The sequence below is a fragment of the Indicator indicator genome, chromosome Z (genome assembly GCF_027791375.1).
Source record: "Indicator indicator isolate 239-I01 chromosome Z, UM_Iind_1.1, whole genome shotgun sequence".
Classification (NCBI taxonomy): domain Eukaryota; kingdom Metazoa; phylum Chordata; class Aves; order Piciformes; family Indicatoridae; genus Indicator; species Indicator indicator.
In genome coordinates, this window is record NC_072053.1 from 82811899 (window position 1) to 82825937 (window position 14039).

Sequence of the window (14039 nt, forward strand, 5' to 3'; positions counted from 1 at the left end):
GGATGGTGACTCCAACTTCACTGACATTAGAATCACAGAATCAGTCAGGGTTGGAAGGGACCACAAGGATCATCCAGTTCCAACCCCCCTGCCATGGGCAGGGACACCTCACACTGGATCAGGCTGGCCAGAGCCTCATCCAGCCTGGCCTTAAACACCTCCAGGGATGGAGCCTCCACCACCTCCCTGGACAACCCATTCCAGGCTCTCACCACTCTCATGGGGAAGAACTTCTTCCTCATGTCCAGTTTGAATCTCACCACTTCCAGCTTTGTTCCATTCCCCCCTATCCTATCACTACCTGACATCCTAAAAAGTCCCTCCCCAGCTTTCTTGGAGCCCCCTTCAGATCCTGGAAGGCCACAAGAAGGTCACCTCAGAGCCTTCTCTTCTCCAGACTGAACAGCCCCAACTCTCTCAGTCTGTCCTCACAGCAGAGCAGCTCCAGCCCTCTGCTCATCCTGGTGGCCCTTCTCTGGACACCTTCCAGCATGTCCAGATCCCACTTGTAATAGAGGCTCCAGAACTGGATGCAGTACCCCAGGTGGGGTCTCACCAGAGCTGAGCAGAGAGGGAGAATCACCTCCCTTGCCCTGCTGGCCACACTTCTCCTGATGCAGTCCAGGCTCTGGTTGGCTTTCTGGGCTGCAAGTGCACATTGACAGCTCCTGTTGAGCTTCTCATCCACCAGCACCCCCAAGTCCCTCTCCTCAGGGTTGCTTTCCAGCCAGTCCCTGCCCAGCCTGGATTTGTGCTTGGGATTGCCTCGACCCAGATGCAGGACTTTGCACTTGGTCTTGTTGAACCTCCTGAGCTTGGCTTGTGCCCACCTCTCCAGCCTGTCCAGGTCCCTCTGGATGGATCCCTTCCCTCCAGCCTGTCTGCTGCACCACACAGCTTGGTGTCATCAGGAACTTGCTGAGGGTGCACTCAATGCCACTGTCCATGGCACCAACAAAGATGTTGAACAAGACTGGTCCCAGGACTGAGCCCTGAGGGACTCTGCTTGTCACTGGCCTCCACTGGGACATGGAGCCATTGACAGCAACTCTTTGGCTGTGGCCATCAAGCCAGTTCTTTATCCATCTCGTGGTCCACCCATCAAACCCATGTGTCACCAGTTTGGAGACCAGGATGTGGTGCGGGACAGTGCTGAAGGCTTTGCTCAAGTCCAGATATTCTGGGTACCCAATTTTGTCTCAAAATTTAATTTCTTGCAAAACTAAACTATATTAGATAAAAAAAATCATCATCCCCCAAAGGGTTTGTCAAGCCCTGGAACAGGCTGCCCAGGGAAATGGTGGACTCCCCATCCCTGGAGGGATTGAAAAGATGTGTAGATGTGGCACCCAGTGACATGGTTTAGTGGTGGGCTTGGGAGTGTTAGGTTTGTGGTGTTATCAGTGATCTGAAGAATCTTTTCCAATCTAAATGATTCTATGGTTCTGTCATTCTCTGTCAACAGGAAGAGATCTGGTTGCCTCACTTGCTGTTTACTGCTTCACCTGGCACAAATCTGCAAACAAATTCATGTCCACCTAGCAGTTTTGATCCATACCCAGAATGGTGTTTTTTCTCAGCCTAACTGTATACATTATATGATGGTGATAATAATTTCATGTTAAAAAATAAAATCATTTTACACCAGACACAAGTCCTCTTTGTCTATGCAAGTACAACTGGAATTCCACCTATCCCTCCTGAAAGGTGATTCCGTTGGTATCCTGTTTTCTGGAGAAAACTGTAAAGCTGTTTCACTTGCTACAACTCAAGAATCAATTTGCAACAATAACAAAATTCCCAACTTTGAAATCGTCAGACACTACCTCCAAACAGCCTACAAACTGCCTGCCTCCACTTTTTTAGCATGGTATTGATCAGCTCTTCAACATCAAAAACACAGTCAGAGCTGGCATTCTGATTGAAAATAACCCAGAACAGTTGAAAAAAGAAAAAAAAATCATAGATTCACAGAATTGTCAGGGTTGGAAGGGACCTCAAGGATCATCCAGTTCCAAACCCCTGTCATGGGCAGGGACACCTCACACCACAGCAGGTTGCTCACAGCCACATCCAGCCTGGCCTTAAAACCCTCCAGGGATGAAGTTTCCGCCACCTCCCTGGGCAACCTGTGCCAGTGTCTCACCACCCTCATGGGGAAGAATTCTTTCCTGACATCCAACCTGAGTCTCCCCATTTCTAGTTTTGTTCCATTCCCCTTAGTCCTATCACTCCCTGACACCCTAAAAAGTCCCTCCCCAGCTTTCTTGTAGCCCCCTTCAGATCCTGGAACGCCACAAGAAGGTCTCCTTGGAGCCTTCTTTTCTCCACACTGCACAACCCCAACTCTCTCAGTCTGTCCTCATAGCAGAGCAGCTCCAGCCCTCTGCTCATCCTCATGGCTCTTCTCTGGACACCTTCCAGCCCCTCCAGATCCTTCTTGTAATAGGGGCTCCAGAACCGGACGCAGTACTCCAGGGTCTGGTGAGGTTTCACCAGAGTGGAGCAGAGCAGACGGTGGTACAAATCCATATTCTTCTTTATATGATACCTCCAGACTTAGCCCGAACAACAAGCGCAGAACTTGGCATTTAAGGTCGAGAGGGGGGAGCAGCACCGTAAGCCCTGGGCAGCGTTGGGATGACGTCGGCATGATTCACAGGAGCTCACGAAGAGCGCCGGGAACACCAGCAGCCGTTCAATGGCCACTCTCTACCTCCGCACACAGCCCACTCTCCCTCGGTGTATTGCCGTTCTTCCGCGGATGGTGTCGGGCAGGGCAACTTCGGGCTCACAGCCACACACACCCCCCGCAACTCGGCTCCCCGGCCAAGCCTCACGCCTGGGGCCGCCCCTCGACCACCGGCTGCTTGCTACCACCAAGCCGTAGAAGACAAGCTGCAGGCTGAGACTACCCAGACGGGCGGCTCGCCACTTGTCCGCGCCCCGGGCAAAGCTCCGCGAGGCCCCGCCGCTGCCCGGCCAGCCCTCGCCTCCCGCAGGTGCCCCTGGGCTCGGCAGCGCCGCCTGCCCCCAGCGCCCTCCGCTCCGGGAGGGGCGGCCCTCGCCCAGTGGAGCCTCCCCCTTACCACGGCTTGCGGCCCATCCGGCGGAGAGCAAGCCGGGTGCGCCCAGCGCGGCCCGGCCCGGCCCGGCCTGGCCTACCTGGTAGAGCGCCGAGCCCGCGTCGGGTGGCGAACCCACCGCTGCCACTGCCTCGCCGCGGTAGGGGCGGGCGGGCGCCACGCCGCGCAGCAGCCGCCATGGGCCCGGTACCCGGCGTAGGCCCAGCAGCATGGCAGCCGAGCCGAGCTGAGCCGAGCCAAACGTCCCAGGGCCGCCGCCGCCGCCACTCCCCCCGCCGCAGCCAATGGGCAAAGGCGGGCCCCGGGCGGTGGGGCCGGACCGGAACGGAGCGTCCGTGCCCGGGCTCAGGTGTGCCTGCCGTTTGTAGGTGCGGCCTCAGCCCGGCATGGTCGGTCCTGCTGCTCCCGGGGTGGCCGTTCGTGCGAAAACTAAACTTGTAAAACGTGAAAGCAGTTCCGTGTACAGACAGTGCTGGGTGTGCCACGCAGGACCCACAGCCCACGGGGCAAGATCATAGAATTACAGAGTTGTCTTGGTTGGAAAAGACCTTTCAGATCCTCAAGTTAACCCACCCCTGCCAGCTCATCACCAAACCATGCCCCCACGCAGCACCCCATCTACATGGCTTTAAAGGCCCTCCAGAGATGGGGACTCCACCACTGCCCTGGGCTGCCTGTTCCAGGCCTTGAAAACCCTTTTAGGGAGGAAACTCTTCATGTCCAACCTAAATCTCCCCTGGTGCAACTTGAGGCTTAATACCTGGAAGAAGAGACCAACTTACACCTGGCTCCACGCTCCTTTGAGGGCATTGTAAATTGCCAGAAGGTCTCCCTTTCACCCTCCCTTTCTCCAGAGTGAACAACCACAGGTCCCTCAGCTGATCCTCACAAGGATTATGCTCCAGACCCTTCACCAGCTTTGTTGGACCTATTTTAGCACCTCAATGTCCTTGGAGTGAGGGTCCCAAAATTGTACCAGTACTTGAGATTCTGCCTCACTAGTGAGTAAAAGGGGGATGATCCACTGCCCCTGCTGGCCACATGGTTTCTGATTCAGAATAATGCTAAGAACTCCCTCTGAAAGAATTTTGCTTGTACACGTCAGTTTTCAGACAGGATTATGTTGGTGTGCCACCCAGCACAGCCCCTGCCATTTTTAGAAAGGTGGGGGTTGTGTCTTTCACCACAGAACTCCTGTGATGCTGCAGGAGCAGTAGCAGGGTTGTTTTTACATCCCTTTGCTTCCTCCGTGTGAAGGCTTTGGTGTGTTTTCCAGCATTCCAGCTCTGTTTTGTTTTTTGAACACAGCTTTAGTATTTCCAGAGGGATAACATGGGGAAGTCACATCCAAGTACATCAAGGTCTATTCTAAAGCAGAAACAAAACCAAGCACTGTTAGGGTGCATTCAGTCTGGTTCCCACACACAAGCAGGCTTGCCTGCGTCCCAGTGCTGCAGCCATGAATTCAGCCCAAACTGCTCGTAAGTGTAGTAAGTTAACAACTGCAATAAGAAATGGAAACACATAGAATGAAAAATAGTTTATTAGTGAAAGCTACTTTGGAGGCAGAAAGCTTACAGGTGAAAGTAACAGGGTGTCGAACCACTTTAAGCAAAGCAACGTTGTGCCACTTCGTCGAAGTGCTGAACTGTCAGGCTGTGAGATTTTTTTTCTTAAAACCTTCATCATTATGAGACTCCCACGCACAAACCAGAGTTGTTTTATCTCCATGCAGATTAATGTGCTCTTTAAGACTCACACCTCTGACAAAATGTGTGATTTACTACAGGGAAAAAAAATGTCTAGCCCAAATTAACATGGCAGATAAGGCACCTTAAATCTTAGTATTGAAATATTTTGTTGTTTGTTTTTTTTTTTCCCCTCTTGCAATGAGAATGCAAGCCACAGTGTAGGCAGCTAAATGCAGAATGGTTATAATCTCAAAGTGCTTAGGGCAATTATTCCACAGCCAATCCCCACAAATCTATTTCTAATTTCTATGAGTGCAAGTGATTTAAGCACACCACACATCAGGAACGAAACGCTTGCGCACAGGAGATAGTACCTACAAGATATACAATATATGGAGCTTCATATATAGATCGATCCATTTCTTAATGTTTAAAGTAAGACAGTATTAACATTTCAAGTTAAGTGGATTAGGCAAAGCACAAATACTGTGAGCAGAAGCTGTTGTCATTGGGGTGTCTCAAGGTATTAGGACTGTTACTCCCTTCTCCATCACCTCAAGAAGAGCTGCTAGCCACATATGACTGCCAAAAGGCCTGCTAAGGCAGCAGTTTACAGTAGCTCTTCTTTATGACAAAAAATCTAAAGGTTCCTTCAGAAGCCTTGCCAAGGACTTCTGGAAATGCAGATATTCTCAAACTTCATCAGTTATTTCGATGTTCACTAGATAATTCCAGGAAAATGTTGCCAGTAAATGATTATCCTGTCCAAAGCTCAAGACAGGTTTCTTCAGAGCATAAACCAAGATCACTTAAACTTTCATAATAAACCATTTGTTTTGCAAAAGTATTGTGTATCTTGTTCTTAACTGTATTACTGCAATAGCATTAAGGAAGACTAGGAAAAAATTAGCCTAAATCTAAGGAGTTTCAAATCTTTCACTGGCTGCTTGACTTCATGACTGCATGAACCTTGTTGCCTCCTCAAGACAAGCTTCTTGATGAGGCAAGTGAAAAAAAAAATCAGACTGAAATCTAAAGCTACACCATTTCATAGCAGGCATGCAATGTGAGGAAAACTATTCAAAAACTTAACTGCTTCTAAGCTGCAAATCCTTAAAAATGACCATATCTTATAGCTGTGGCTTAAATCCAATCTACCTTAAAAAAGGGAAAACTAGGAATCCAGTAGTCATAAAATACCTGTACCTAAAACTGCCTCTGTTTTCAAATTTAGAAGAGCATTTATACTATGAAACATTAACCCGCTCATCCCACTTACAATAGGACAGTTGTAAAGATTAACACTCTATACTAAACTTTTTTATGGTGTAGTAAAATTTTTTATGGTGGTTCTGAATACATTTTAAAAGGGAGAAATCCATTTGGCTTTTCAGAGGAGGATCTTATGCAAACAAAAACTCTTAGCAGAATACATAATTTTGAGATGCTAATAAAGCACTTATAATAGAAGCTGAATTTACGTGTGCATTTACTACACTACTTCTAGGGTTTGCATCCTACAACCTACAGGGATTACACTACCTATAAAGCTTAATTCCTTCTTCTAACATACTAACAGAATACACTTCACATAAAGAAGCAGAAGAAGCTGCATAGCCAGTACCACAAGTGTTAGCATTAAAATTTCTGGAAGAGAGTCATGCACCCTATTACCAGTGTCTAAACACATGATGCACCAGCAGCCACTAGCCTGGGTTCAGTGACATCAGTGTAGTGGTGTAGGATAGGCCAACATTTTGAAAATATCCAGGTTGCTTCAAAAGGAATCTTCATGGGATTAATTAACAAGAGCTCAGCTGACAGCAAGTGTGGCATAACAGACACAAGAACTTTTAATTCTCTTTTCTTGTTGCATTATACTCTCATGTTTCAGGATTGATAACTCTAATTTTGCTATTCTGAATCATCTACCTCCATAAAGATATCACTGAAAAAATACTCAGAGATTTTGGTTGGCTCCTCTTCCTTCTCCTGATCTTCATCACAAAGGAGTGGTTCATCAGGTGCCTTGTTAGTTGGAGCCTAATAGAGAAAGAAAATGCTGTTCTTTAACAGTCCCATCTGCATGTATTGGTGTATATATATATATCATAGAATCACAGAATGGGTTGGAAGGGACCTCCAAAGGTCATCCAGTCCAACCCCTCTGCAGTCAGCAGGGACATCCCCAACTAGATCAGGTTGCCCAGAGCCCTGTTGAGCCTCACCTCGAATGTCTCCAGGAACAGGGCCTCAATTACCTCCCTAGGCAACCCATTCCAGTGTTCCACCACCCTCATGGTAAAGGGGGTGCACTTGAGCTTCCAATTTATGTAGGAAATTCAGACAAAAAACCCAGAGGAAAAAAACCCAACTTAGTCTCCCAGACTAGCGTCAGTCAGGCTTTATTCACTGCAGCAGTTCTCTCTCTCAAAACATGAATGCTACATGCCCTCCTACCCACTCCTGAAATGACTTAATTCACTCTTCTTGACATCTCAGAAATGCAAAGGCACTCAAAGATGAGCACATACCATAACTGCAGCTTCAGCAGCAACCTTCTCATCCTCCATGGACAATGATGTTCTTGTAGAAGGAAGGGAAGAAGACTCCTTACCGTCCCCAGTGAATGGAGTGGGATTGTTTGGACTTTGCTTTGGAGTCACAATCTGATGGCTTTGGGTCTTCTCTGTTTTCCCTTTGGTATCTTCTGTGGATTCAGAACTCTTTTTTGTGCAAATTAAAGGTAAAAATCCCAATGGGTTTTGGCCAGTGCTGTTCAAAACAAAGTCAAGATGTCACAGGACTGCCTCATCAAAGAAAGATGTAAAAAGTACTACAAGGAGTCAATCCATTACACAGCAAATACACATACACACATGAAATCTATGAAAATTCTATGAGAAAGATCTCAACAAGAGTTTTTCCTTAAGTTTCCAAGGCTCTTGACAATCTCCAACTCTTGAGAACAGGCACCTACTATTTGCTGCTAAACCAGAGACTTTAGCAAGCTACCAGATTTCAGAAAGAGATTCCAAGAGGAAGAGAGGCAATACTTCCTAAGGATCAAACTGAAAAGAGCATCTGTGATGTAATTAATACATAAACCCCACCCTGATGCTCTCCAGGAAGGAGCCACAGCAGACTGTCTTAGAAGGCTGGCTCTCTGCTGTGGGGTTCCAGCCTGTTAACAGCATCTTACTACCAGTACTACCAGTGAACATACAGAAGTCACAGTGATGAAAGAGTCACAAATTTTCAGGTTAAGTTTACAACTTAGAAAAGTAAACTTTAAGGCAAGGATTCAGATGCTAATACTCCAATTGCTGTGGATGTCCCACGTAGAAATAGGCAGTTTTGGTACTCACTCAAAAAGAATGGAAGAGTAAGTGACAGCATCAGAAGAAACCAGTGGAACTCCACAACCAAAATAAGTTGGATGCAAAGGCAATAAAGAGCAGGAACTCAAGCACTTAAACATCATAGAAAGTAATGTACACTTAAGTAGTGTGGGTAGGCTTGCTTAGGAAGCATGGGTCAGAGGAGTGGACAGTGAAGTGAGTTGAGAACTGGCTGAATAACACAGTTCAGAGGATTGTGATCAGTGGTGCAGAGTCTACTTGGAGGCCTGTATCTCATGGTGTACCCCAGGGATCGGGTCTGGATCCAGCCTTGCTCAGCATCTTCATCAATGAGCTGGAGGAATGGATGGAGTGTACTTATGAACAAGACATGGACAGGAAGGAGAGGTGGGTGGAGGGGAACCTTATGAAATTCAACAAGGGCAAGTGTAGGGGACTGCACCTAGGCAGGCATAACCCTCCGCACCAGGGCAGGTTAGTGGTGAACTGCTGGACAACAGCTCCACGGAGAAGGACCTAGTAAGTCCTGGGGGACAAATTCCCCATGAACCAGCAGTGTGCTCTTTTGACCAAGACCACTGGTCTTCTGGAGTTCATTAAGAGGGGTGTGACCAGCAGGTCAAGGGAGTTTCTACTCTGTCCTAGTGAAGCCACATCTGGATTATTGTGTCCAGTTATGAGCCTCCAGTTTTGGAGAGAGTCCAGTGGAGGCTACAAAGCCAATGAAGGGACTGGAACATCCTTGCGATGCTGAGGAAAGGCTTGAGACCTGGGGCTGTTTAGACTGGAGAAGAGGTGCACAATGATAGGACAATGGGCAATGAGCACAAACTGGAACCCAGGATGTTCCATCTGAACATGAGGGAAAACTTTGCTTTGAGGGTGCTGGAGCTGCTGCCCAGAGAGGTTATGGAGTCTCCTTCTCTTGAGAGATTCCAAACCCACGTGGATATTGTGATCCTGTGCAAGCTGCTGTGTGTGCCTGGAGTTGGACTGGATGATCTCCAGAGGTCCCTTCCAACCCCCACCATGCTGGGATTCTGTGAAAGGTCTATTATAAAAAATGCAGATGGACACATAAAAGGTGTCCTGAGTTCACAACTTTGTTAGGGTTAATTTCCACAAGGATCTGAGAGTGGCCACACCTTGAACAGGCAATGAGTCACCCAGTGGGGCATTCACTACCCTACTGACATCATCCCTGGCAGGAGCACAAAGGGTCTGGCATTTTTAGTGAGACCTGTGTTTTATGCATAACTTCATTAGTATTATTGTTATTCATGTTATTTCTTCTCTGTTTTATTAATCTTTCTTCATCTCATCCTTGGGGTTTTGCCTTTTTCTTTCATTTCTCCTCCCTGTCCCACCATGGGTGGAGGGGCTATGAACAAGGAGCTGCATGGAGCTTGGCTGCTGTCTGGAGCTAAACCATGACAGAGGAATATCCATCAAGATTGAAACTCCTCTGGGGAAATGACACATCTTAAATTAGTCCTAAAAATCCAGTGTGCTGAGTACTATACCAGTAACAAATCTTACTGGCAGAAGGACAGAAATCACAACAAGTGGATGGGTGTATATATCACAAGATTAAGACTGAGCTGAAGAAAATAATTATCTTAAATCTGTATGATAGCCAGTGGATGCTTGTCTCAAGAAGCATCTCTCTGTGTCTAAACAGACACAGCACTGTCCTTTGGTCAAATCTGCTCATTCAAGTTTCAAAGCAGAGAGTTTGATCCTTTGTAATCTACTGAAGTAGACAGAACTGTGACTCTTAGCCATGTAGGTCACAAATGTTAGTACTGCCCTTCTTGTAATGTTAAGCGGAAAATGAATATAAAAACCTCAATATGGAAACAAGATCTGTTTTACAGAAAAGGATGACAAAACATTGTTGCATAAATACCTGTGTAATGGAGATTTTGAAGATGATGGAAGGCTTCCAGTATGTTCCAACAGTGCAGATTCATGCACATTCTCCTGCTTTCCTTGTCCACTTACTTCTGCTTTGCTCATAGAGGTTAATCCAGACATCACCGCCTTCGCTTCCTGATTGGATGCTTCACTCTCAGGTGGTGATGTCTGTAATTTCTCCAGAGTCTCAGGATCCCTTTTTTCAGACAGTAGTGTCATAGAGTCAAACAGCATCAGAGAGTTCAGCAGATTTTCCTTGGATAAATCATCTGTATTTTGAAAAGGACTCGCTGCAAAAGGAATTGAGAGTCATTCGAAAACTTCAGTTACTTAATCTCAGTGATAACAAAACAACCCAAAACATGCATATCATGTTAAGGTAGCTTGCATTATTAGAAGAAAAGGGCTGATTTATAAATTTTATTTTGTGAAGTCACTATTAAAAGTTCATGGTCTACCTCTAGAGCCTTACAAGATGTTATGGGGATAGCATCTTACAGGTCTTACGGGGAAAAGATGGAAAAGTTGGTAGAAGTGTGATTTTACAGCACACACTCTCCTCCTTTGCAGCACACCATGGATCTTAGTCATCTAGCTGCTTAACAGTTTTTTTCTCAGGGCCAAAAAGTGGTTCTCCAAACCCTTCACAGGCTCAGTATCACTGGAGATTGCATTGTCAGCATTTCTGCTTTCCCTCTCATTCTTCAGAGGCAAATTAAGCTGTCAAAACAACTACATTGTGCATATACTTTTTAAAGGCAAATGCAAAATAAAATACATTATTTTGGCATAGTATGGTAAAAATATCAGTTAATACCTTTGGTTATTAATAGACTCCAACAAGTGGAAACATTTGCTTAAGCAAAAGTATCATGTGTAATCCAAAAGCCTCCCAAATGTCACAGATCAGCTACAGCAAGGTTTTTAGAACCATTATTGAATTAACAGCCATTTAGATAATCCAACACATCCTGTTTTCTGCTATAAGCTAGGAGTGGTGGTTTGGGGTATTAACAGGAAAACTTATTTTTACTTTTATTTTCATAGCCTCAGACAGGACTGTTCAAGCACAATCACAACAAGCATTTACACTCATTATACTTTGTTTGATGAATTTAAGTTTACCTACCATAAGCTCCCTCTGGAGAATCTGCAGATTTTGTTGAATAATCCTGTATTAAAAAAAAAAAGTTATTTTTCTCTCAATGAGAGAGACAATAAAAATTGAAGTCATAACACCCATAATACAATTCTAAGAACAGAAGTGGTACAGAAGTCTGCATCTTCAGTACAGCATCATTCATCACTTCACTCATTTCCTCAGCTGGCTTTTCAAGGTGGTTTTACGACAAATGGCTCCAGACAAAGATGTCAAGATGAGAGGTCAATAAGGAAGAGGATTATTATCCAGTCCTTCTAGAAAAGCTCTCTGAATTTTGTGGGGTGTTATCACCCAGTCCCTCACTCAGGTACACTACACAATCTTAGCCTAATCACAAAGATCAGAGGTGGTCACTGCCACAGGCTTGACTCTAAAGCACAGAGGGAAGCTGGAAGCATGCTGGCCAGTATTCTTTTGCAACTTCTTCTTTTAAACTGATACCTGGTATATTTAAAAAAATAGTAGAAACATATCTAACAACTTCTTCATGTGACAGACACCATGAAGAACCATAACATCGTTCAGTGAACCTGGGCAGTCCGACATCCAACCTACATGCAGAGTTTGCCCTCCTGCAATGTCAGTGTTGGAAAGACTGTGGTGGGTGAATCAAACAAGATGTGTTGCCAGCCTGCCAGCTAGGAAACCTCATAAAAAACACCTGAGAGCCTACAGATTCTCCAAAATTTAATACTAAATCAACAGCCCCAAAACAGCTGCTGAATTCAAAAGAAAAAGCAGTATGGGCAGTACATCTGTAAGCAAGTGACACCATTTGCCCTGGTTTGAGCCGGAACAGAAGTAGTTCTCTGTTCAGGGATTTGACTTCCCAGCTCAGTCTCTGCTCAGTGGGGCAGGCCAGGGCAAGCTCACACTGCCAGGGGCTGCTTCTGCAGTGAGAAAGCTGATGAGGAAAGTTCCTGCCAAGGGTTTGGATGCAGACCAAGATCACCACTAAACCATCTGTGCCACATTAGAGGTGCAGAAAGTAAAAGGCTGCACCAGTAAGGGAGGAACAGGCAGGACAGGTGACCTTAACCTGCCCAACAAGGGATGGCATCCCATGGATGGCATCTTCAGGAGAAATCTGAAGGATCACCAGGGTCAAGCCTTTTCTTGAGTGGCTGGTATCTAAGGAGGACTCTGTCTGTTCTCCTGTCAATCCCAATCCATGAGTTCCAGAATTCAGCTCTAGAATCCTGTTCCAGACTGCCATGGAGCCTACTCTGGGACTTCCCCAGTGCCTGCCCCCAGCATCAGTTGTGACAATGGTAATGTCATTGCCATCAGGGGTTGAGAGTTCCATATTGGCTTGTCTCTATTTCGTTTTACTGTTCTTCTTTCCATCCCAGCTGGTTTAGTTTCTTTCCCAACCCATCAGTCACTCTTCCTTATTCCCCTTCTCCTCCCTTCGGGAAGGAAGAGGGGTTCATAGAGGGCATCTGGCACTCATTTAGTGGCCAGCCTAGCCCTAAACCTTTACACCATTAAACAATATACATAATTAAAATACTCTGTTATGTGCTATGCATCTACACAATGCTTAAAGACTTACTTACCAAATTACAATCTCACCTTGTAAGTGGTTGCCAAGTTGCCTTCTGCTCTGGCAGCAGAAAGAGTTTTCTTGGTAGGAGGAGAATCAGTGTCTTCAACAGCAAATGACCTTTTTTGAATTGTCTGCAAATCTACAACATGCTCTGATGGTGTACTCTGTAGTTGTGTGGCTTCCATAAGGCTGCATAATGGTTCAGCAAATTTATCAGCTGCAGGTGTCAAGGATCCAGTGCTTTTTGTATACAAAGTCATTACTATGACTGTACATGAAGCAAAATTTACTTTGTATAACTTTCTCTATGGAAATTAAACATGGATCTATGGTGATACTCCTTCTTGCTTCATGTTTGCTACCATGAAACATTCTGCTGCACTGTCTTGACTTGGAGAATTTGAGTTTTTCTGGCCATAATTGAGTCTAGTTACTATGGAAGCTGTTCTATGTAAAAATATCATCACACCTCTAGTTATGCTCTGACAACATACATCAGTATAGCAACAGAATTTTTTACAATTTCCTATTCTTCAGAACGTTGGTTGGGTTTTTTTGGTTTTGTTTTGTGGTTTTTTTGTTTTCCTTTTAAGCTGTTTTTTTTCCTCCCAAATTGAACAGGAGATCTAGTTCAACTGTAATGCTGAAATACCAGTTTGGTCACCCTGCATTGAGGAGTACTCTTCACAAAAGAAACTCTACCCCTTTGTATCACACTACTGCAAACCAACTATTATTCTGTTCAACAATTAATTTGTTTGTTTTTTTTTTTTTCCCAGGGAACCTTGCCTTGCCACCAGGGAGATGGTGGAGTCTCCATTTCTGAAGGCGTTCAGAAAGAGTACATGTGGCACTTTGGGACATGGTCTAGTGTGGTCACGGAGGTTTCAAGGCAGAAGGTTGGACTTGACTATCTGGGAGGTCTTTTCCAATCTTTGTGATTCCATAATTCAGCTTTTCTGCCTTTTGAACATGTCAAAAACCCAAAATAATGGTACCTGAATTTATGTCCACTGTGCACCATGCTCTACAGAGGACCATCTACACTAAAAGTTTAGGAGAGCAATTAATAAACAGCTACTTTATGGAACTGATAAAGTACTGTAAAAATGCAAACATGCTTAACCTTTTCATTTAAATTACTTTTCATTCTAAGCATTCAGGGCAGAAAAGACTCAGGCTGGACAAATAACTTCTACTAAAAAAGGAGGACTTGCTCTAAAGGATAATTCAGAAATAAGGTTGACATCAAAATCTCAGTCAGCTACAACA

General features: G+C 45.3%; 2 protein-coding genes across 2 annotated transcripts in view; both read right to left on the bottom strand.

Moving 5' to 3' along the window:
- Positions 1 to 3297, bottom strand: part of MCCC2 (methylcrotonyl-CoA carboxylase subunit 2) — a 52401-nt gene extending 49104 nt beyond the window's left edge. Inside the window, exon 1 of the mRNA XM_054397730.1 lies at positions 3166 to 3297. Within this exon, the coding sequence (XP_054253705.1) occupies positions 3166 to 3297 (132 nt within the window). The remainder of the gene's footprint in view (positions 1 to 3165) is intronic.
- A 3338-nt stretch (positions 3298 to 6635) lies between these two features.
- BDP1 (B double prime 1, subunit of RNA polymerase III transcription initiation factor IIIB) overlaps positions 6636 to 14039 on the bottom strand; it is a 75880-nt gene continuing 68476 nt past the window's right edge. The window contains 5 exon segments of the mRNA XM_054397652.1: positions 6636 to 6820; positions 7312 to 7552; positions 10049 to 10346; positions 11186 to 11228; positions 12794 to 12956. Of these exon segments, the coding sequence (XP_054253627.1) occupies positions 6692 to 6820; positions 7312 to 7552; positions 10049 to 10346; positions 11186 to 11228; positions 12794 to 12956 (874 nt within the window). The 3' untranslated portion in view covers positions 6636 to 6691.